Source organism: Vicugna pacos, chromosome 18, assembly GCF_048564905.1.
Source record: "Vicugna pacos chromosome 18, VicPac4, whole genome shotgun sequence".
NCBI classification, from domain to species: domain Eukaryota; kingdom Metazoa; phylum Chordata; class Mammalia; order Artiodactyla; family Camelidae; genus Vicugna; species Vicugna pacos.
The window spans coordinates 40,743,522-40,766,530 of NC_133004.1; the positions used below are offsets into that span (position 1 = coordinate 40,743,522).

Here is a 23,009-nt window from a genome sequence, read left to right on the forward strand (position 1 = left end):
AAAGAAAGAGGGAGATGGAGCTCTTGTTATGAGGCTTGTTTGCATAGGAAGCACTCTGTGTTTACATAAGACCTGTTTGTGGTTTAGAAGCTAAACTCACCCCTAAACCACCCCTTGGTGCCCCTGCTGGTCCCTTCTCCCAAACCCAGGTTGTGTTATTGAGGGAAAAAAGTCTAGCCAACTCAATATCCTCCCCCACAAAGAAGCTGATCTGTGTGTCCCCTGAGATATTGGTTACTGAGGCTTATGTAGGTTCTGTGAGGGGACAGTTATAATTGACTGAAAGAGAGAGGATGGGGATTTGATTGGTTGATTTGGTTGGTCTGGAGGAGAGAGGGCTGGAAATGAGGAGGCATCCGAACTTGGGGAGGGGGCTTTCTCTTTGGCTGTGTCTCTGGGTGCCAAAGTGGTGCCAGATCCCAAAAAGAGGACTGACTCAAGAAGGAGATCCTGAGGAATGGGAAGAGCAGGGATGGACTGAGTGGGAGGTGGTGCTGGAATTATAGGGAGATATTTCAAAAAAATAAGAAAAGAAGAACAGAGAAAGACTCCATATTTGGAGGGGAGGTAAATGGGGAGGGGGCATTGGTGGTCATTTTGTTTGCTAGAGCTCCAACAAAGCTGTCTTCAAAATGATCATCTAGCCCTGGAGTGGAGCCAAGTCTCCCTTTGGAGAAGGAGGGAACAGGCTCAGAAAAAAAAGGGTGATTTTGATTAGCCTGGGAGGAACAGCTTGAAATTTTCTAATGGAACTGTGCATCCATCCACTCCTTCAGCTTATGTTTAAATACATGCGTTGGGGGGTGGAGGGCACTGGGGCAGCGATGTGGAGTTATCTGGGGTCTACTCACCGCCCCCCATCCTTTTCCCTGAGAGGATAAATGGCAGTGGTGGGAAAGGGGAGGAGAGTTAAACCCTCTGTTTCTCCCTCTCAACCCCTCCCTCCTGCCACCTGGGGAAGAGGGCTCTGGGAACTCTCCCGTAGGGGTAGCGGAATTTCTTTTTCATGTTGTTCTTGCAGAGAGGTGGTGAGACTCTTGAGGGGATGCCCCTCCAATATCCTCTCCCCACCCACTGGCCTCCTCTCCTTAATCTGAGTTCCTAGAGGGTGATGAGGAGCTCATGGGGTTTTGAATGCGGGAGTTCCAGAAGCATCCTGGAGTGTGGAACAGGGCAGGATTGGGAGGGTTGAGAGCTGGAAGAAGGAGGGGAGCTGGAAGCCCTCGATTCCCAGGGTCTGTGTGGAGAGCAGAGAAGGGATATTTATGTATGTAGGAAGAGGTTGTGGGGACTCTGTGGAGGGGGCCAGATGCAGAAGCAGGGGGCTCTGATGCTGGTGTTGGATTCTCTCTTTTCTGCAGGGTAACGAAGCTGGAAGCCAGCTGTGGTGGAGCCACCGCAGAGGTCAGAGGTCCCTAAGCCGGAAAAAGAGGCCAAACCAGATGCGGAGGGGCACTTAGGGATCCCTACCACAGGAGGTCAGGTCCAAGTCCAGGTCCAGATCAGGGCCTGAGATGAAGGCTGAGCCTTTGGACTTTGTGGTGGTCACAAAACGGGAGTTTGAAGAGGTGATGGCCATATCCTAGGGCGTCTGAAGTGGCCTCGACTACCTTCCCAGCCGCCTACCACCTCTCGCTCCGGGATCCGGACCCCACGGCTGTGCTGGCCAATTGCAACCGAGGAGTGGTGAGAGCTGGGGGGCGGAGCTCAGGTGAAAAGGGGGTGAAGCCACGTTTGAGTGCATGGATCTTAGGAAGGAGAGGAAGAGAGCCTCACCTCAGCCCTCTTTCGATTGTCCAGGAAATAGAATCGGCTTTGGAACCAACAAGTAGGGCGTGCGGATCCAGGGGCCCAGCCAATGAGAAGGATGGGTGGGGGATGTGTAGAACTCAGAATAGTGGAGGAACGCGAGGGACTGATGACAGCTTCAGTATTTGAGGATTCCTTTGAGGAGTTTATGCGGGAGCACAGAAAGTGGGAAGCAGACAAGAGGGGGTAGTCTGGGGTGGAAGCAACTAGAATGGGATCCGGACTCCTGAGTAAACTGAACTCTGGATGCGGAGAGCAGATGGGCTCCGGGGCGGAGCTTAGAGGAAGCCGGGCGTAGCAAGCTCCAGGGGGTGGAGCCAAAGAAAGGGGCGTGGCGAGTGGGCAGGGACCTGGTGTGCGCGGAGCTCGAGCATCTCAAGAAGTGGAAGACGCCTGCGAATGATTTTTCTGCCGGCTCTTGGAATCCGAGACCTAAGTGCTGAGGAGAGCTCCCTGGGCAGGCCCTGGGTCTGGCCTGGCGCCCAGGGTGGTGACGACGGAGTGCTCAGAGTTCGGGAAGAGGCGAGCCCCGTGAGCTGAGTCTTGGCTGGGGCGGAGGTGGGGCGTGGTCCCCCTAAAGGCCTCGGTCCGCAGGTCGAGCTGAAGACTCTGCACGTGATCGACGTCGGGGAGACGGCGCTGGTGGAGGGGCTGCGCGTGGCGCCCAGGGAGCGCGGCAAGGGCGTGGCCGGGCAGCTGGGGCACTTCTACTCGCAGTCGGTCAAGCGACAGCACCCGGGGGTGAAAGTGGCACTGCTCACCGGGGACAACCAACTGGGCCCCCAAGAGCTGAAGAAATACCGCCTAATCGCCAAGCAGGTGAGAAGGACAAGGGAGATAGGAGGGCAGTGCCTCTCTCCGGGAGCCTCCGGGTGTTTTCCCCTCAGCGCGCACCCAGTGACTGGCTTTCTTTTGCTGCTGGCTTTGCTGAGTGGGGGCGCCCATGAGCCCTGCCCTGGGACTCCCAGTCCTTACCCAGGCCCTTTTGCCCAGAGAAAGTCAAACAGCTCCCCACTTCCAGTCTGTAAACGCTCAGTCCTTACTTCAGGAGGTTGGAGCCCAGGCGTGCGGACCTCCATGACCCTGCCTCCCCTACATCGATCCTGCCTCCCTTCAGGGACCCAAACATCCTAATCTGAGCCTTTGTCCTTCCCCTCCTCCTCCCCCATCCTACTGACTGATCTGCTTCCTTGGCTTCCACTCCCCTCAGAGACCCGGGGCCCACATACCCAGTTCCCTGACTACTCCACATTGATCCCGCCTCTCCTGGGGATCCAGGTATTCCGAGGCCTTGCCCCTGGTTCCTCGACGCTCTCGCATACCCCACTCCACCCGGCCCCACACGGTTAGGCCTTCCGAGGGACCCAGGTGGGAGCCCCCAGGGGGCGAATGAGGGAGTGCAAATGCCAAGAGGCGCCGGGCTCGCCGCCCTTCCGCCGCCCGCCCCGCGCTCACTCGTGCCTCCTGCAGAGCATCCTGTTAGTCCAGTTCAACTCGTCGGAGCTGTTGGAGGAGCTCGGCTGGCGGCGCTGCGGGCCTCTGGCATCTTCTCACCGCTGCCCACCGGGGCCGTGTCGGAGGCTGCCAGTGACATGGCATGCCTCCTGATGTCGCCCTCCGTGCAGCGCGACGTGCTTCCGGGCGGGACCATTCAGGATTGGCAGCTCTACTGGCTGAACAAGAGCAACCTGCGCTGACTGGCGATCAAGGGCCTGAAGTGGCGGGACTGCCTCACGTGCTCATGCTGTGCACTGAGCCCCTTCCCCAACCTACAGGACCGCGAAGGCACAGGGCTCTACCTCTACCTCGACGCCTTCGGCAGCAACGGCGCGCAGGTGCAGAGCCAGCTTCTATGGCATCTGCAGAGCCAGGCCCCACGCCTCATCAGCCTCAATGTCTGTGCCAGCTCTTGCTGGCGCCTCAGTTGTTGTCGCATCTGGCTGACTTCTGCCAGGTTGGCTTAGGGCTCGAGCTGGTCAAGGGTTATGCCGAACCTACTGGAGGCTGACATCTGAGGCCTCTCAGTTGGGAAGAAAGAAGGTGCACTTTTGATCCACCTTCTTCCGCAGATCCCCGGACAGCCCCGCCCCTACTGTTTTCTAGCTCCGCCCCCTCCCCCTGCCCTTTGTAACGGGCTTTGACGCCTACCCTTACCCGGTGCCCAACACTCCCCTCCCTTTTCCCCTTATCTTTGTCTGCCATCTTGACTAGCCCCTCAAACGCTGTTGCTCACACCCTGATCTGAACCGCTGGGTTTGGGGAAGCCAGTTGCGCTGCTGTTGTCCACACTTTCACTTTCCTCGACAAAGAATGGGTTCCTTCACGGGCTTCAGAGCCTTTATCAGTCCTTGCCCCCGCCTGGGAGTAAACTCTGCCCTTTCTGGCTTCTCCCTTCTTCCTCTTCGCCGTGAATGGAAGCTGGCAGAAGTGTGTGCAATACCCAGCACCCAGCCAGAAGCACAGTTGCTCATTACTTTTCTTCCTCCTGCTCTTTCTCAGGCCCTCAGAGCTTTCCCCGCGCCCCTCTCCTCCGCGCCCTCTCACCCTCCTGTACCTGGACCGCTCCTATTCCCCGTTGCCCATTTGTCTGCCCCTCCATTCCCCTTCCTCTTCCCCATAACCTCTTCACTACCCACCCTGTGTGTAGTATGCAGAAAGAGCCTGGAAAGGAAATAGATTTATAATGCCCCACCCCCATTTAGCCCCTGCTTACACTTTTGGTGATGCATCTTTCTGAGGCTGCCTCCTCTGACTAGGGTTTCCTCCAACTGCATAATGGTGCTATTTTGCAATCTCCCTCCTCTGCTTCAGGGGGTTTTGGGTGGAGAGTTTGGTGTAATGGAGGGCAGGTCCCCCAGCCTGGTGCGAGGCTGTCTCCTGGTTCTAACCAGGCTGCCTTCTAGCGCAACTGGAACCCCTACTCCCAGATATTTCTGGACACCCCGCCCACCCACTTGTCCCTTTATGCTTTTTGTGGACTTTGACGGTCTTCTATTTAAATGCAAGTAGTAACCGCTGCATTTGCACAATGATGTCTCCTACACGGGATCCTCACATGTACCACAGAGGGATGACATAGAGTCTCAGAAAGATCCAAGTGACTTCCAAGTCACTCGTAGTAGCTGGGAGCCTGACAGGGACTAGAACCAAGGTGTCCCAAGCCGAGAGCATGCTTCAGAACCTCACTGTATGTAACGGGGTAGCTTGAACTTCTTGTTGGACAATGGACAGTTTCTAGGGATTTGTTGACAGCGAGCACAGGGTTCTCTGGAGATGGAATCAAAGACGTGGACAGAGGAGGGCGCCAGCAGGTGAAAGAAGGTGGACAAAGAGGACAGCTCTGCTCCCCACTGTCCCCAGTTCCAGCTGTGCTGCTCTGCCTTGCTTGGCTGCCTCCTGCGCCTGGCCATGCTGCCCTCCTCCCTGTCCCTTCAACCACAGCTATATTGCAATAAAACGGCCCCTTTAGCCTACCCTCCGTGTCTGTTTCTCTTCTTCTCAGTGGGGAGGGATGAGCTGTACTGTCCTCCCCCCTTCTCCAGCAGCCTGTATTAGAGAGGATCTCTAAGCCCTGTGGCAGTGAGGCTAATGACTTCCTGGAGGGGAGATGGGGAGGGCTGCTGGCCATTGCGTGCCCCCACCCCCACCCCAGCCAAGCTGCAGAAAGAAGTGATTGCTCAGAACCGTGGCGGGCAGCAGCGAGGCACCTTGGCTAGCCCAGGGCCTCGCTTTCCCCTGGACCTGAGAGACCACTGCTATCCAAATTTTTGCTCTTCTCGCAAGTTCCCCTTGGCATCCAGGACCAGCCTCCCTCATTCCTACGATCTAGGCTTCTAACTCCCAGCTCTCTCGTGGCCTATGCTGTGCTCTCGCTTTCCCCATTCCTGGGTGGGCACCGCGCGGTTGGGGAAGAGGTGGAGGGAGCCTGGGCGCCGCCCCGCGGGAGCCGAGCTCCGGATCCACGGAGACTGCGATCTCGAAAAGTAACACGCGGGGGCGCCAGGACGTGTGCGGACGCGGGCGAGGCAGCGCAAGGTGGTTTCCGTCCGTGTGAGTGTGTCCATGGGCGTCTTTGTGTGTCTGCGTTTCTGTACATGTGTGTACGAGTCAGGGGGTCTTTGGGAGGGATGTATTTGGAACTACCTGGCGCATCCCAGAATCAGGTACTCCAAGTGGCTTCTTGATGAGGATGCTTGATATGTTACTATGTACGTGTCGATGGGGAGGCAGGCGACTGTGTGTTGTCGCGTGTGCAAGGCATAGCCTGTGAGTCTTGGATTTTTGAAGTTACATTCCTTCAGGGCTTTTACCCCCTCCCATCATCCAGTGTAAAATGAATTGAGGGCTCTCAACGCCAATCTCCATTACCCTGGTCACATCTTCAGCATGTGTCTGGGAGACTCTGCTAGGCTAGGTGTGACATTGTGTTTGTGTAAATGGGCGTGTCCCAGAATATCACTGTAACTCTGAATGGTAGTGGGGTGTGTGTGTGTGTGTGAGAGAGAGAGAGAGAGAGAGAGAGAGAGAGAGAGAGAGAGAGACAGGTGGATGTTGGAGGAGGTTGCTTTAGGATTATGGAAGTACACAATTTCCTTTCTCTTGTTAGTCTGCGGATACCACCTTCGTGTGTGTGTACATTTTCCTTTCTTAGTCTCTCCAGTTGTTGTCTCTCTTTGTGTCTCTCCTCATCTCTGTCTCTCTCTCTCTCTCTTCCTTTCTTGGTGACTCATCTCTGCGGCTTTACCTTCCCCCGGCTTGCTGAGTCTCCCCTCCCCCACCCAGGAGTGGGTGGGGGTATGAGGGAATGGGACCCCAGGACTAAAAATCAGGGTTAGCACCCCCTTCCTATTACTCATCATTCCCAGACCGACCAGTGGCCCCCAGCCCTCTCCTAGTCCCTTTCCCAGGACTCCCACCCTACTGAACTGGGGTAGGCAGGGGTTAGGGCAATGATGCGTTCTAATGGGACCATTTCTAGGAGGACCTTCAGCATCATCTTTCAGTTCAAAGTGGAGACCCCTGCGTCTCTCATAAAGTGCCCCCTCCCTGCCTGCCCCCCTCATCGCTGACGCATTGAAAGGCTGCAGAGGTGAGTCACCGTTTGGGCAGAAGGGAAGAAGAGATGGGACAGTAAGCTATGGGGGCCCCCAAGCCCCTGCCCTTTTTTTCTTTCCCAAACCTTCTCAGGGAAAAGACCCAGTGCTCTGCCCCCTTCGCCTGGTTTTCCAAATCTTCAGCTTGGATCACTACTTGGCTGGCCCCCATCTTCTCCTACTACCCTCCCGGAGTGTGTGAGATTCAGAAACAAAGACAAAGAGATGGATTTATACAAACAACTCAGAGCAAACACCAGGCATCCCCTCCTGGTCCCCATCTCAGCTTTGCCTTTTCCAGTTCTGTCTCTCCTTTCTCTTTCCTGCCACCTCCCTCCTCTCCCCAGTCCCAGTAACCGGTCCCTAGTCCAGCTCTTTTCCAGAAGCCCCTAGATGCAGCAGGGTATGAAGGGCACAGCACATCTTTGAGAGGTGGGGTGTGTGTGAATGAGTGGAACCAGGTAGGGAGCTGAGATGGAGGGAGGTAGAAACAGACCCAGAGATTCAGAGTCCATGTGGACATAATCCAGATTGTGGAATCACCAAACCGATTGCGGTTGGCTTCCACCTCGCTGCCCCTCCCCCAATCCATGATAACTGAAGACTCTTGGGATGTCGATTTCTGAGAAGCTCCCCTGGACTTCTTGGCTGAGTGGAAGAAGAAAGGGTTGGGGAAGAATGGAGGAATGGGGGAACACTCTAAAACACAAGGGGCAAGACCTGAACTTAGGGGCTGCAGATGAGTGGCTAGGATCCTGAGGTTTTCCTGCACAGAAATCTAGAGATGTGGGAAACGTGGGGGAGTAGCAGGCAAGATCAAAGGCATACAGAAACCCGCATAACCTCTAATATATATGAACAGGCATGGAAGGAGCCAGAGACATGCACAAAGACACACATGTACACACACATCTTATTGACACACCAAGCCAGGCACATTTTTCAGACACCAGCAGATGCCTAGACTGGATGCACTCAGACTCCCAACCACACAGGTATAGGGGCATTCAGAGGGATCAGGACCCACACACACTCACGCTTAGATACAGACACCTAGAAACAGATCAAAACACAGACCCCACAGATTGGAAGAAATTTTTCATATTTAATTTGCAACACTGCTATGCCCATCCACTCTCTATCTGGCTAAATACACACTTGTCCCCCCCCCATTTCTTTTCTTTATCTTTTCCCCTACATGTTTCATTAATCTCTGTACACACACAAACACACATGTACACATATGTACATGTACACATAGGTGCATGTGCGCATACACAAGCCCACAGGAACAGTTTCTCTAGATGCCTGTCTCCCTCATCTCACACTTGGTCTCTTAGCCCCATCAGCCTCTCAGTCTGCCCCCCTTGCCTCTCTCCCTCCCTCTTTCCTTCCCTCTTGGATGGCTTCCCCTCCCCCCACCAGATGTCTGAGCCATCTCTCTCTGAATCATCCGTCTCAGGAAGGTAACGTGACCCCCCCTCCCCATTCCACTGCTCTCAGTTAAATGGCTGGGAGGATAAGGGGGAGATGGGAAGAGGAGGAAGAGGAAGGAGGGGAAGCCACAGGGGATGGGGAGGTCCTAGATAGTTTTGTGTAGAGGGGGTGGGTTGGGGGGTGTTAAGGCAAAGACTTGAGTCTGCAGTCCCCTCTCTCCCTCCTTTCGTTGGCATCTCTACAGTCACCTTGGTTCTTAGGTTGTTTTTTTTTTTTCTCCTTTAGCTTGTTCTTCTACCTGTTCCAGATGCCTGCCTTCCTGCCTCCCTCTCCTGCCCCCATCTTTCTCTTTCCTCTCTCTCTCTACTCCTCCCCACCTCTTTCCCTGCAGAGCGGATGGGCTGATGGGCTTTCTTCTGGGAAAGTCGAGCCACTGATGGAACCGAGAAGCCACTGCTGGCTATAGAGGGAAAGCACGTGAGTGTGTGTGTGTGTGTGTGTGTGTGTGTGTGTGCAGAGAGAGAGGGAGAAAGGGGGAGGGAGGGAGGGAGAGAGGGGGAGGAAGAGAGAGAGAATGAATGAGGGTCAGTGCTAGGAAGAGATGAGGAGGGGGCTGAGGACTGTCTCTGAAAGAATCTCTGAGCTCCTGACAGACAGCCCTGATTCCAGTTTGCAGAGCATAGGGCGCCGGTGCCCTGCGTGTGCCCATGGACACCCCTGTGTCCGCAGTTCTTGTGTGTCTGGCGTGTGTCATTCCACTCCCCCCTTTCTCTGCCCACGCCCCCGCGCAGCTCTCTGCTTGCACCGCAGCCCCCTCCAGCCTCCCTCCCTCCCCTTCATTCCTGCAGTGGCTTCTCCTTTGCCTCCCTCCCCTCTCCCCTGCCCCCCTCCTCATTTCCGTCCTCCCCCCACCCCCGCCCACGTCTGGTCTCCCTTCACTGGACTCGGCTCGCTGATGGATTCTCTTTGCGCAATCTGTGCGTCATCGCCCCCCATCCTCCCGGAACCTCTAACTGTCCAAGCCCCCAGCCCCAGCCCCTCTGGCAGGAGACGCGGACGAGGGGTATGGTGGCAGAGAGGGCAATCTCTGACGTTGCACCCCCCCTCACCCTCCACCCCCCCGCATCGCGTTCAAACCTTCCTTTTAAGCAGTGGAGAGAGATGAAGTTGAGTCACCCTGCCCCCACCTGAGCAACCCCCTCCCCACCTGGTCTGCTCTCGTCCTCCAAATGTCCTTTGATGGTGGTGGGGAGGCAGCGAGAGGGGAAGAAGCAGGAGGACGGTGGGGCGAGGTGGGCTGAAAAGGGGCACAGCGGGGGCGCCAAAATACGCTACAGAGTCAGCTGGACAGAAGGACAGACACACCTTTTTCTCCAGACACGCACCGATCATGAATAGACACGACACAGAGGTACACACATCCTCAATCTTTTCCCCTTCTCTTCCGACTCGGACTCTTCCCGACGGGATTACTCAAATCGCAAGATCCACCCATATGCCTCGGCCCAGAGCCCGCACCCCGCACCGCAGACCCGCGGACAGCGCCCGCAGGCGAGCAGAACCGTCCTTCCTCTCTTAGGTTCACGCTGTCCTTGGGCGTGTTCCCCACGGACGGTGCAGTCGGAGGATGAGTCTAGCCCCCTCCTCAGCTTTGGACTCCTTATCTCCCTCCTTCCCTGTATAGATCTCCTACTGGGGCCCAGTCAGACGTTGGGAGTGCCCCCACCTTATTCCGCTCAGCGACGCGGGCTCCCGCCGCTGCAGGTTGCTCTGTAACCCACCCTCCCGCCTTGCAGCTTCTCAGCATCCACCCTTCCATTCATTCTGCCATTCATTCATTCATCCTTTCTACTCGTCCCTCCTTCATTCATTCATAGCCCCCTGCCCCGCCCGCCTCGGCATTTCATTCATTCATTCATTCATTCATTCATTCCTTTCCCGGGTGCTAGGCTAGCGCACGCCTCTCCAACCGAGGCCTGCAGAGCGCAGGCGCAGGCCGGGAGAGGCACGCATTCTCCAATCGTTGGGTGTCCTCCCGCCTCTAGGCGCCCGCCCGCTTCCCCATGAATGAACATTGACGTCAATGGGGCGGGGCGAGCCCACATGACCCACCGCTCCTCTTTATAAGGCGGCAGCGGCGCGGGCGCTGTCCAGCGTGCTGAAGCCGGAGAGAGCGAGCCTCCCGAAGCTGCGCCGACTCAGCTGAGCCCAGCCCACTGGACGCCAGACCTTGACCATCGCTCGTATCTCAGCCACCGCTTGGAGCCAAGGCGGACGCGTCCTGATCTTTCCCTGTTCCCACCCCGCCCCGACCCTCCTCTCCACCTCCCGCGTCGTGACACCAGCTGGTAAATACTCTGCTGTCCGTCCCTCAAACCCTCGGCCGCCGCGGGCGTGAGGGAGGGCTCTCTCTCGCCCCAGATGGGGGTGCTGAAAACACAGCGGGGAGCCCCTGGTAAGGGTCCCTGGTAAATGGGGGAGTCGCCGCTTTTTTCTTGCTGCTGAAGTCGCCCACGCACCATCCGGGGAGTCCTGTGGGGAGGGAGCAGAGATTCCCCCCCCCCCCCGCCCCGGTATCCTTGCTGCTTAGTACGTGGGCGCTGGCAGTGAAATGGCTCAGGGAAGGGGGCGAGGAGGCACTGGGGGAGCGAGGTTTGCGGGCGTTTTCCCATTTACACGACTCCAGAGATCGGCACAACAGCTTCCTCTTTTGCTCCTAAACGTCCCTCTTCTGGGTAAGGTTAGGGGGATAAGGGAAACCCCGGATTTCCCGATTAAAGATGGGGGAAGGGAATATAAAATCAGAGAGCAGAAAATTCTTACAGAAACCCTTTCTTTGGTCCCTTCTATTTTTCAGTCTCCGGCAATCCTTTGGTCATGAAATCACTCAGGTTGCCGGCTTCTGTTCTCTTCTGCTTCCTTCTACTGATCAAGGGGATGGAAGCAGCGCCCCCGGGGCACCCTGAGGTGCAGCCACCTCCCCCCAGCTCTGAGCATAAAGAGCTGGTAGCCGGGGACGCAGTGCTCGGGCCGAAGGATGTTAGCGCCCCAGAGATCCGAGCCGCTCGAAATTCAGAGCCTCAGGACGAGGGAGAGCTTTTCCAGGGCGTGGATCCCCGGGAGCTCGCCGCGGTGCTGCTGCAGGCACTCGACCGCCCAGCCTCGCCCCCGGCGCCCGGTGGCTCCCAGCAGCGGCCAGAGGAAGAAGCAGCAGAAGCTCTGCTGACCGAGACCGTCCGCAGCCAGACCCACAGCCTCCCGGCTCCAGAGACCCAGGCGCCCGCGGCCCCGCCTCGCCCTCAGACTCAGGAGAATGGTCCCGAGGCGGGCGACCCCTCCGAGGAACTCGAGGCGCTAGCTTCCTTGCTCCAGGAACTGCGAGATTTCAGTCCGAGCAGCGCCAAGCGCCAGCAAGAGACAGCGGCAGCAGAGACAGAAACTCGCACGCACACGCTGACCCGAGTCAACCTGGAGAGCCCCGGGCCGGAGCGCGTGTGGCGCGCTTCCTGGGGAGAGTTCCAGGCGCGCGTCCCGGAGCGCGCGCCCCTGCCGCCCCCGGCTCCCCCACAATTCCAGGCCCGTATGCCCGAGAGCGGGTCCCTTCCCGAAGCCCACCAGTTCGGGGAAGGAGTGTCCTCCCCCAAAACACACTTAGGTGAGGCACTGGCACCCTTGTCCAAGGCGTACCAAGGCCTGGGCGCTCCCTTCCCCAAGGCGCGCCGGCCGGAGACCTCACTCCTGGGAGGCTCTGAGGCGGGGGAGCGCCTTCTACAGCAAGGGCTGGCGCAGGTAGAGGCCGGGAGGAGGCAGGCGGAAGCCACACGGCAAGCCGCGGCGCAGGAAGAGAGGTTGGCCGACCTCGCCTCCGACCTGCTGCTCCAGTATTTGCTGCAGGGCGGGGCTCGGCAGCGCGGCCTAGGGGGTCGGGGGCTGCAGGAGCAGGAGGAGGAGCGAGAGAGCGAGAGAGAGAAGGAGGAGGCGGAGCAGGAGAGACGCGGCGGGGAGGGGACGGTGGGGGAAGAGGATGAGGAGGCGGCAGAGGCGGAGGCGGAGGCGGAGGAGGCAGAGAGGGCGAGGCAGAACGCGCTACTGTTCGCTGAGGAGGAGGACGGGGAAGCCGGAGCCGAAGACAAGCGCTCCCAGGAGGAGACGCCCGGCCACCGACGAAAAGAGGCTGAGGGGGCAGAGGAGGGCGGGGAGGAGGAGGACGATGACGAAGAGATGGACCCGCAGACGATCGATAGCCTCATTGAGCTGTCCACCAAACTCCACCTGCCAGCGGACGACGTGGTCAGCATCATCGAGGAGGTGGAAGAGAAGCGGAAGCGGAAGAAGAACGCCCCTCCCGAGCCTGTGCCACCACCCCGGGCAGCCCCCGCCCCCACCCATGCCCGCTCCCCTCAGCCCCAGCCCCCTGCCCCGGCTCCCGCTCGAGACGAGCTGCCCGACTGGAACGAGGTGCTCCCGCCCTGGGATCGGGAGGAGGACGAGGTGTTTCCCCCGGGGCCCTACCACCCTTTTCCCAACTACATCCGGCCGCGGACACTGCAGCCGCCTGCTGCCTCGCGCCGCCGCCACTACCATCACGCACTGCCACCTTCGCGCCACTATCCTGGCCGGGAGGCCCAGGCGCGGCGCGCCCAGGAGGAGGCGGAGGCGGAGGAGCGCCGGCTGCAGGAGCAGGAGGAGCTGGAGAATTACATCGAGCACGTGCTCCTCCGGCGCCCATGACCGACCCCGGCCCCGCCCCCGCGCCCCACAGCGCGCGCCGCCGCCCCCCTCCGTGTCGTTCCTCTCCCCTCTCGGTGTTTGCATGCGCCCGGCCCCGCCCCTGGCCGCCGCCCGGCCCCGCCCCACCTCCGCCCGCGGGCCGTCCCAACCCTCGGGCTGGGTTGGGACCCGTCAGACTCCTTCGTGGGTCGGAAGTCCCCAAACTCACTCGCTGGTGTCCCAGGGCCAGCCCTGGCGAGCGGGTGGTTTGTGTGAGTTCCCTGCCCCCGCAGGATCCCGTCCCCACCTAGTCCCTCCCGGGATGTCCCCGTCTGAAACCGGAAAAAGCGTTTCCAGTTGTGTAAGGAAGTGTCTGTCTCCTGCCCTTTAGGTCTCCTAAAAGCCTCGCCACCCTCTCTCCATCGCTGTGAATTTACCCCTTCTTTCCCTACCCTGTTGTAAATACCCCTCACGGAGGAAATAGTTTTGCTAAGAAATAAAAGTGACTATTTTATTAGGACTTTGTTCTCGGTTATTCACCCGTCCCCTTGGGCCTGCGTGGTCCTTCCCAAGGGGCGGTGAGGGAAGCACCAGCCAGACACCCAACTCCTCTGGCTCAAAAGTGAGGGTTGAGTGGTAGAACCTCAGCCGTATTTGAGGGGTAGAATAGGTTCACATATTCTAGGAAACCTCAAATTCCACTTTCAGCGTGGGGGTGGGGGGTTAGTCACAGGTCTTGATGCAGAAGCAGAGAAGAGCATGCCGCAATTCTGGGCCATGGGAAATTCTTTGCATGATCCCTGGGCCACCTAGGTAGTGCTGGTGGCTCCTCACAGTCCCTGTTGCACTTTATCCACCTTCTTCCCTTAACTGCTCCCTAAATTCCCTGGTCCTTTGTACTTCATAAGAAATATGGGCAGGATGGGTTAGCAGCCACAGAAACAACCGATTCTCAAGCCTTTTCTAAGCATAGGGGGTGGAATATACCCTTGAACTCCTGAGTCACCTCCCAAATGAAACTAAATCTGGCAAATGAAATTTTCCACAAAGAAACCTCAGAAGAATGAAACCAAGTCCCCAGGAGTTGTTCCTCCTTGTCTGAAGGCAGCACAGGGAACTGGAGGCACCTTGGTCAGTGGTCTTGGTTGTGGTCAGAGGCACTGAGCTCACAAATTTGTCTGGGGAGAGGTGCTAGGTAAAATACAGGACACCCAGTTAAATTTACATTTCAGATAAATAATGGATACATTTGCATAGGGCACACTTATCCTAAAAATTTATTCATTAGCATAACCAATTGAACTGGGTGTCTTCTACTTCCTTTTTGTTTGGCCCTAAATCTGGTAGCCCTAATTCCGGGGGCATGTGGAGTGGGTAGTGTTCCCTTCTCATCCTGACTGATCCCAGCAGCCCTGCCTTCCTTCACAGAGCCTAAAGCAGGCAAAGTCCAGAAATGCTTTTCCATTTATTTCAGAGGAAAGGAAATAAAGTCAGATACTTTCCCCACCCCACCCCCTTAGCTCCTGCCTCACCCAGAACATGGAGTAAAGGAGGGACAGGGCCCAGTCTTCTGTAAAGCCTGCCCTTCCCCCAGTCCTCCCTTCCCTCAAAGTGGCAAGGTTAGAAAAAAATTAACTATGCTGTTCCTTTTCTGGAACTGGACAGAGGCCTCACTGCAGCCAAGAAGGAGGGGGAGGGGGCAGAGGAGGGAAAGGACTTCCCCCTCAGGACACAGAAGCCCCCCTCCCAGGCAGAGAAGCTGCCCTGGCTGCCGTGGGGAGGGGTGGAGGTAGGTTATGGGGCAGGGCGAAGAGAAGAGCCCTGAAAATCTTTTCCCTTTAACCTGACATATTTATATATTTACAATTATAGGGGTGGGGGAGTTCATGGTGACATTAGTTCTTCAAAGGCAGGGAATGAAAGCCAAATAGCACCCCCAACTTGGTTACATTTTCCTGCCTCCTAGCTCCTAAAACCTTCAGAGGGAAAGGGGGAAACAGGAGGTAGGGGGTGGAGGGAGGGAATGTTTGAGGGTCCTGAGCCCACCACTCACTGCAAAAGAAGGGGAGGCAGTGGAGGCAGAGCAGCTGGGTCCCACCAAGAAAAGGGCCACCGATGCCTGGCCTCTCCACCAGCTCCCCACATCTCCACGTGGCCCCAGGCGGGGGCTATGCCAGACCCATCTCCTCCAGCACACTGCGCGGCGACTCATCTTCCTAAGGCAGAGACAGACAGAGGGTGATGCACAGACACCAGGAGAGGCAGACGGGAGTGAGGGAGAGGAGGGTGGGCAGAACAGCGAGGAGAGAGTAGGGGAAGCACAGAGAGACACAGGGAGGGGAGAGAGAAGCCAACGTGAGCCCAAGGCTGGAATACCTGGGGACCTTTCACAGGAGCTCCCCAACCTCCCAGGACCACGCCCCAGAGCCAACCATGGCAAGGAGCAGGGTCCAGATTGAGTCCACCACCACCCAGAGAAACCCAAGGCTAGGAGCTTGGTGAGCAGGGGGCTTGGCTTTAGTATCTGAAGGGGAAGGGAGTAAGGCTGGGACTGCAGGATGGGAAACCTGCTTTCCCAGGGCTGGGGTGGCAGATGGCTGGGTAGGTCCTTTTATTTTTTCAGAGTTGGCAGAGGGAGTAAGAAGTTGGCATTAGGTCCGTGAGGAAAGGTGGACCAGACTACAGAAAGATGAGTCATGAGGGTCTGAGCAAAGCACCAATAACAGGTGTGTGTGTGTGTGTGTGTGTGTGTGTGTGTGTGTGAGAGAGAGAGAGAGAGAGAGATGGGGGAGTGGGACTGGTGAATTGGCAAGTTCGATTCTGTCCCTTCTCCCACTGCAGGCAGGAGCACCCCCCCATGTCTCCCCCTCCTCAGAGCCAGCTCAGGCCGCCTTGCTCATCATTGCAGGTTCCGGTGACTCATCTCCCTGCACCAAGGCTCAGCAGTGGCACAGAAGAGAGGGGGCAGGCAGTAATGGGGTGAGGGCGGGGGTGCTGGAGAGCAGGCAGAACAACAGCCAGGTGCCCTTGACCCCAGCGCCCCCATCCCTGCAGCAAAAGTTTGTTTCTGAGAAGCAGAGGCTTTGAGCATGAGTGTGTTAAAAAAAAAAAGAAAGAAAGAAAGAAAAACAAAGGGAAGATACCAGGGAAGAAAAAAAAAGATCTATCATCTGCCCATTTGCCAATTCTCTGAGCAACCCTGAATGCCAAGAGAAGCGTGGAACAAAGGCCATTTGGCTGGGATGAGACATCCTGGGTCTTGGGAGAAGGAGGGGAGAACTGGCACAGCCCTACTATCTCCCACCAGAGTAGTCAGGGCTTGAGGGCAAGCTGGCCAACCGTGCACTGTGGGGGCCAGACACCACAAGGAGGGGGGCCCCTGCGCGGTGGTGGGAAGAGGGCAGCTGGGGCCGGCAGGCTAGGTGTCCAGGGGAGGGAGCTGCCACGGTACTCTTTCTCTTCCTCACTGCCTTGGGCCCGTACCTCCTGGAGCAGGTCTGCCTGCTCGATAGCCTTCAGCACGCTCTTCTTGGAGGTGTCCTGGACATCACCCCCCATCAAAAACTCATCCAAGATGAAGTAGGCCTTCTCAAAGTTGAAGATGATGTCCAGCTCACAAACCTGGAAGGAGGGGGAGAAGGCAGAGCTTACTGTGGAGGTGCAGCCCTACCCCACCTGAAATCCCAGCAGCCCCGCCTCTCTTCCCATCCTGGCCCCAGGCCTTCTTGACCACTCCTCCAACTCCAAGGCCTTAGTCCTTGGTTTGGCTTTTCTTGCTCCTCTTGCTTCTTTCTCTGTGATGATGAAACATTAGTGGCTCTAGTCTACCCTTGACTGTGACTCCTGTTGCCTTCCCCTCAAATGTGTGACACTGCTTCCACTGGAAGTGGGGCTAGCTCTCTGCCCTTGGCACTGGGACAGCGCAGAGGAGGAGATTCCAGATCCTGGAACTTGAGTTTCAAGCAGTGCTATGTCACTAACCAGCTAGCTGTACATGCCACTTAATTTCTCTGAGCCTCAGTTTTCTCATCCAAAAATGGAGACACCGACACCTACTCACAGGAATGGAATGAGGAGCAAACAGGAGAACCTGAGAGCACTCTGTAAATTGTTAAGTGGAATACAAGTTATGGAATTATTACTATTCCCCAACTAAGATCTCAGCTGACTGCCAATGCCTGGGCAACAGCCCAGATCAGTTAATTCAGAATTTCTGGGGGTGGGACCCAGGCATGGCTATTTAAAAAAACAAAAACAAAACAAAACCTCCAGAAGATTCCAGAGCTAAGTAGGTCAGGAACCACTGATAAAATCTGAACTTGGCTTCTGTCCTTGTTTGAGAAGTCTAGATGGACTGATGGAGTGGCAGATTCTGGTCCCCATCCTCCTTCCTGGGGCTGATTAAGAGGCATGGCTAATAGGCTTAAGGCGGGAGATTAATTACTGTTCTCATTGCTCCAACTTCACCTTTCCCGAGTCTTCTAGGGCAGAGGCTGGAAGGGTCCCAGGGTTTGGTAGAAAGAGGCGACTGCCTGGAGGAAACTGGGGTGGGGGTGGGGAGACTTACGCTGCCGAAGTATTTGTCCAGGAGCTCCACGTATCGGTGGATCAGCTCCAGAGTGATGAGCTCATTGTCTTGGCCCTCGATGGCACAGCAGAAGTAGAGGCTGGCATATCTGAAGATGCGGGCACAGGAGGGCTAGCTGGGAGGGCTGCTGGGTCTGCCTCGAGACCCAGGGACCCAGGCATGTGGTGCCAAACCTCTCATTTCCCCTCATTTTCAGTGCGTGCCCCTATTGGACACAGACGGGGTGACCCCAGGGTATGCAAATAGTAACTCATTCAGCCTCTTAGCGCCTCTCATAAACACAGGCAAAGACACAAGCTCTTTCCCTCTTGCCCTCTGACCTGTTCACTTTGACTCAACAAAGTATCTTGAGTCAATTAATTCACCTGCTCAGAGAAGGAACCGGAAACGGGGTGTGTGTGTGTGTGTTGGGAAAAGTGGCACAGAATCCATGACTGTTGAATGAGGCTGCAAGGGACGTGTGCAATAGACAAGACAGAGCCTTTGGGACAGAGGTGTGCACGTGAACTAGGTGTCAGGCTTGAGCAAAACCAAAAGGGAACAAGGATTTCTTCACGGTGAATTTGCAAAGGAAAGGCAGCTGGAGTTCATCACTGCCCTCCAGATGGCCTTAGCTCTCAGCTCTTCCTGACCTAAAGGACAACTTATTTCTCAGCCATTGGAACCCACTGCCAGACCCCAGTTAAGCAGGATCCAGGTGGTACTGACAGAAGGTGGGGAATCACCTCTTGTAGACAACTTTGAGGTCCCTCCACTCCAGGAAGCTGCACATCTTGGGCTTGCGAGCCAGAACAACCTGCATAAGCTCCCGAACCATCTTCTTTCGCTCCTTGTCTGATGTGGCCAGGTACCATTTTTGCAGCCGCAGCTTCCCCTGCCGGCTGAACAGCAGCATGAATCGCATCTAGGGGGCGGGAGGGGGTGGAGTTAGAGCTGACGGTCAGAGATTCGTTTCTCCGAGCAAACACACAGCCCCAAACTCATCTCATCTAACCCTTCTCAACTCATAGCTCCTACTTTCTTCAAAACATCAGCCCTTGCTGTCAACTCCAAGTATTCCCAGAAGCAGGTGTCTTTCCTTCAGGGGGTGTCAGAGTTTCAGAATCTTATCTTTTGGGTTCAAATCCTGGCTCTACTGGTTTGAGTAATTTGCCTTGGGCAATTACTTTCTGTCTCTGGGCTTCTGTTTCCTGATGTATAAGATGGAAATAATCAAAGTACCTACCTTACAGAGTTGTTAGGTGGGTTAAGGGAGTTTTTATATGAAAAAGTACTTGGCAAATGGTAAGCACTATAACACATTAGGTGTCACTATTCCCTGACTTCCTGTTTCCTAATCCTGTTTTCCAAAGGTGGGTAAAATATTAGCACAGTGACAAGCAGCCTGTACCTGTTGTCAAAGAGATGTCTGTTTTCTTTCCTGCTCTTTCTATTCATCACCACGAGGAAATTAGGCATTTTGCCCCTCAAGAAGCCACCTCAATTCTGCCCCTCTCCCGCCCCATCCTAGCCATACACCCTTCCTGGTGTCCTCAGTACACTGCCTTCCAGTGCTAGTCCTATGTCCAAGGGTATCCTTCATGTTAGCACATGGTACTGGGACCCCCAAACTCCACCTTCCTCTCTTCCCAACCATCCAGGCATTTGGCTACTGATATTTCTATTTTTTTCCTTTAGGAAGCCTCCTGCTACACGCCCACACCTCCCCAGATACCAGGTGACCAATTTCCCTTTCAGTTCCTCAGTTAGGACACAGCCATTCAGGGTGGCTCACCTAGGGAATGCCTGTGGAACAAAGCACAAGGGGGTGGTGTGGGGAGGAGTGCAGAGCCCTCACTACCCGGTGCACACCCCTCACCACAACCCCCGCTTCCTAGTTCCGGAGGGTCCGGGCCACAACACTCTGTAGCTCTTCTCTCCAAGTACATTACCAGGGCTGGAATCCTGGGTGTGTGGAACGTTACTACTTTAGTAGGCTAAAGATCAAAATTCAAGAGAACTGGGTTTTTTTGGTGCCGGGGATGGAGAAGCGCTGCTAGCGCGGTGGGAGGGCAACAGAGGGGCGGAAGGGAGCCGCGCGCGGCTGGGATTGGGGGTGGGCCGGGACGAGGGAGCAGGAAGACGGAAGGCCTGGATTCCGGAAAGAGGAGGGGGTGGGGGGCGGAGAGTGAGGAGCACCAGAACCAGGGAGCCAAAGCCCGGGTCCCGAGAGCAAAACCTCGAGCCCGCTTGGCTTCCCCACTTTACCCCAGTCTCTAGGTGAGCAGGGCGACAAATCGAGGCAGGACGTCCACTCCTCGTACCCGGAAATTATCCCCTCCCACACACCGCCCTCCCCGCCAGCCACCGCTCCTCTCTGGGCTGCATAGGGGCAGAGGGTCTTGGTGACCAACGACCCCCGCTGCCTCCCTCCGCCAACAGGCCCCGGAGCCCCTAATTCTCGGGCGACTTCCTTGCGGCAGTGGTCAGGACCCCCTGGATCGCGACCCGCGCGCTCCCCTAGGCTCGGGACGGTCCCGCTGCCCTCTAGTCACCTCTCTCGCCCCACAAATGTGCCCCCTCCCCGCCCCTTCCTCCGAAAGCCATTTCCAGCTGCTCTTCTTTCCGAGGCCGGCAGCTCACCCGCCCAGGTAAGTGAGGGCCTCTGAGGACCAGAAGAAGACAGAGCGGTTCACACAGACGGCGGCCCCCAAGGACCCCCGCAGGTGCAGCCCACGCCCCTTGGTTCCCCCTCCCCTCCCTCTTTGCACAGCCTACCATCCTGCAGCCTCCGGCTCTGCGCGTCCCTCTTCGGCCACCGTAGGCGCCAGCTCCCCTCCCTTTCTTATCCCTTCGCCTTCTTCCCTCCCTCTCGCTCGAAGCCCCGCCCCGTTCGCCCCAGCCTAGAGAACCAAAGCGTTGCGTAATGCGCAGGCGCCAACGCTGAGGGGCGCGCTGGCGGAGCTGGAGGCGGAGAAGCGCAGCCATGGCAACCAGGTCCTTGACTTCAGCTTCGAGTAGCTCTGTCGTCTTGGTAACAAGGCTGTCTTGTGGGCTGGTTGGAGGATGGGGGAGGAGGACAATGAGGTCATCGAGCTTTGGAAACTTGGGGAGAAAAGGCGGGAAAAGTGGTGAGAGGTGGGTGAGATGACCATTGGAGTTTGTGAGCAAGTAGGGAGGTTTAATGGAAGGGGCGTGGGCGATTGAGAGGGAGCAGGGTGGGGATTGTCTGTAGGGAAAGAAGAAATGAGGAGGAAGGGAAGACAAAAGGTGGTGGTGGGGCAGGCATGAGAAGAGTATGGAGCTCAAAATAGATATCTACCGAGAACCTGCTAGATGCAACACTCTCTTAAAGTAAGAGAAATGTGTAGATAATGAGGAAGATGAGAAACAAAAGAGAAAAGGAAGGGCTGATAGAAAAGTGATGTAAGGAAGAGGGGGAGAAGGATGAATTAAGGCGAAAGAGGAAAAATTAGAGAGATTCTTAAAAGGTTAGCATGGGTCAAAGCTGAAAAGGGACAGTTGTAATCTAGACACAAATGTAAAGATGAGAAGAATGTAGATTGTAATACAAGATTTTTTGGCTGAGGATGTGCATATATGAGTGCGCATGCTTGTGTGTATCCGTGTAGTAAAGAAATTTGCATATAAATAAATGGATACGGAAGTCTTACATTTTGTCATGCTGAAAACTTAATGACGTATTTCTAGATAATTATTGATAACAAATGGTGCTATTATTTTTGAGTAGTACTTGAAGTAAATATTGGTAAGGCCCTGCCTATCTCCACTTTGTGTTCTTTTTTTTCTTGCTCTTTGTTATGGAGGTAATATGCTTTAGTTGCAAGAGGGTGGACCTCATTCACCTGGAATGCAATCTAGTCTCTGGTCCTTAATGTATAGTCTCAGGTAGGTCATTTAACCTTTCGTTACCTTGTTTAAAAAAATGAGGATATCAATACCTACTTGTAAGTCTGATTTGAGGCTGTATAGAAAGTATCTGATATGCTGTAAACACTTGATATTGGTAGTGATTACTACTATTTGCCTCTTTCTTCTACTGCTTTTCTTCTCCCTTTCTTTTTCATTTCTTTTTCTCCTCTGCCTATATCATAGGCTTGCCAATGGCATAGATGTTGGCTGAACTTGGCATTATTTTTTAGGTCAAGAATAATATCAATAAACCAAGTTGTTAGAGTTAGAAAGGGTAAATCATTACAGAGTGAAAAGAAGGAATGGGAGTGTGTGAGAAGGGCAGAAAGCAAAACCATTACATGTGCTCAAGGGGGAGAAGAGAAGATTGTATATAACGAAGCAATGAGCAGTGAGGTAAAGATATAAAGCAGAGAGCTAAGCAACTCCCCAAGGAAGTGCAGAAGATCTAGAGATGTAAGCGCCTATGCTCTTTGGAAAGATGACACTTTCTAGAATTCCTTGTCTCCACTTGGTATGCCAAGCTACAGAGAAGAGAAGATTCATGAGAGAATTGTTAGACATTCGAGTTTTGCTCATGTAGAATCATCGACTTAAGTGGCTTAAACTAACTAGAAGATGGTGGACTGGATTTCTTTATTGTTCATGAATGACCAATGTAGAGAATCCATGAGTTAGGATCCAATACAATTTGTGTCTGCAGATGAGGTCAGATTTAATGCAGTGGGCAGTTGGGTGTTGTTACGGTTGTCTGAGCTGGGGAATAATTTGGTAAAAGCAGTTTTGAGAAAGTTAATCTTATAGTAATACAGGGGACAGTTTGAAAGTGCAAATGGAAGACTGGAACATCTAGGAGGCAGTTTTGGGAATCTGGGCACAAAGATGAAATGGAGAGGAACAGATGGAAGCGATACCTATAATGGGCCAGTCAACTGTAGCTGAGGACTCATCTAAGTAGAGAAGAAGGAAGAAGAATCAGAGATGAGCCTGGAGGATTAGTGGCACCATTAGTATAAGAGGTGAGCTTCTCCTTCATAGGTACGGGTGGTGTTTGTATTGTTATCCTACAAACCATGCTGACACCTCCCTGAGCTTTCTCTCATCTGGTTGTAGAGGTGGTTCCTGCAGTGTTTGGAGGTCCAGATGGCCTCTGAAGCCTTTCATCTCTATGAGTCTTTGATCTGTGTTTCTCCCTCTGTTTATTTTTATTTTTTTTTGGAGGGGAGGTAATTAGGTTTTTAAAAGTTTCTATCTAATGGAGGTACTGGGGATTGAACCCAGGACCTTCTGCATGCTAGGCATGTGCTCTACCAGTGAGCTATACCCTCCCCCTGTGTCTCTCCCTCTTGTGATGCTGTCTGCAATCTTTATTTTTTTTGGAAATTCTTTATGTAATCAGTGTTCCTTGATGATATTTGTAGTCATCTCTGTTTTTTTTTTTAACTTCTTTTTCTTTATTT

General features: G+C 55.1%; 3 protein-coding genes across 4 annotated transcripts; 2 read left to right on the plus strand and 1 right to left on the minus strand.

The window, feature by feature from the left end:
• Positions 1-1,122: 1,122 nt before the first annotated feature.
• Positions 1,123-3,824, plus strand: NAT16 (N-acetyltransferase 16 (putative)). Its single transcript, XM_072942153.1, is given in 10 exon segments — positions 1,123-1,127; positions 1,362-1,398; positions 1,400-1,450; positions 1,452-1,622; positions 1,624-1,686; positions 2,404-2,628; positions 3,280-3,316; positions 3,319-3,705; positions 3,708-3,801; positions 3,803-3,824. Coding segments are annotated over 10 exon segments (1,092 nt in total).
• Positions 2,519-13,569, plus strand: VGF (VGF nerve growth factor inducible). Of its 2 annotated transcripts, XM_072943168.1 has the most exons (3): positions 2,519-2,628; positions 10,468-10,687; positions 11,197-13,569. In XM_072943168.1, the coding sequence occupies exon 3, from the start codon at positions 11,217-11,219 to the stop codon at positions 13,068-13,070; it is 1,854 nt and encodes a 617-aa protein (XP_072799269.1). In that variant the 5' UTR covers positions 2,519-2,628; positions 10,468-10,687; positions 11,197-11,216; the 3' UTR covers positions 13,071-13,569. The 2 variants fall into 2 exon arrangements, with proteins under 2 accessions (XP_072799269.1, XP_072799270.1); XM_072943169.1 differs by lacking the exons at positions 2,519-2,628; positions 10,468-10,687 and adding an exon at positions 10,785-10,794 and having other exon boundaries at positions 11,197-13,070.
• Positions 13,570-14,495: 926 nt separating this feature from the next.
• AP1S1 (adaptor related protein complex 1 subunit sigma 1) lies at positions 14,496-20,522 on the minus strand. The gene is made up of 5 exons (XM_006201408.4): positions 20,395-20,522; positions 18,363-18,541; positions 17,617-17,725; positions 16,533-16,670; positions 14,496-15,265 (listed from the first exon to the last, which is right to left on the minus strand). Exons 1-5 carry the CDS (start codon positions 20,395-20,397, stop codon positions 15,218-15,220), a joined length of 477 nt encoding a protein of 158 aa, XP_006201470.3. The 5' UTR covers positions 20,398-20,522; the 3' UTR covers positions 14,496-15,217.
• Between the last annotated feature and the right edge of the window lie 2,487 nt (positions 20,523-23,009).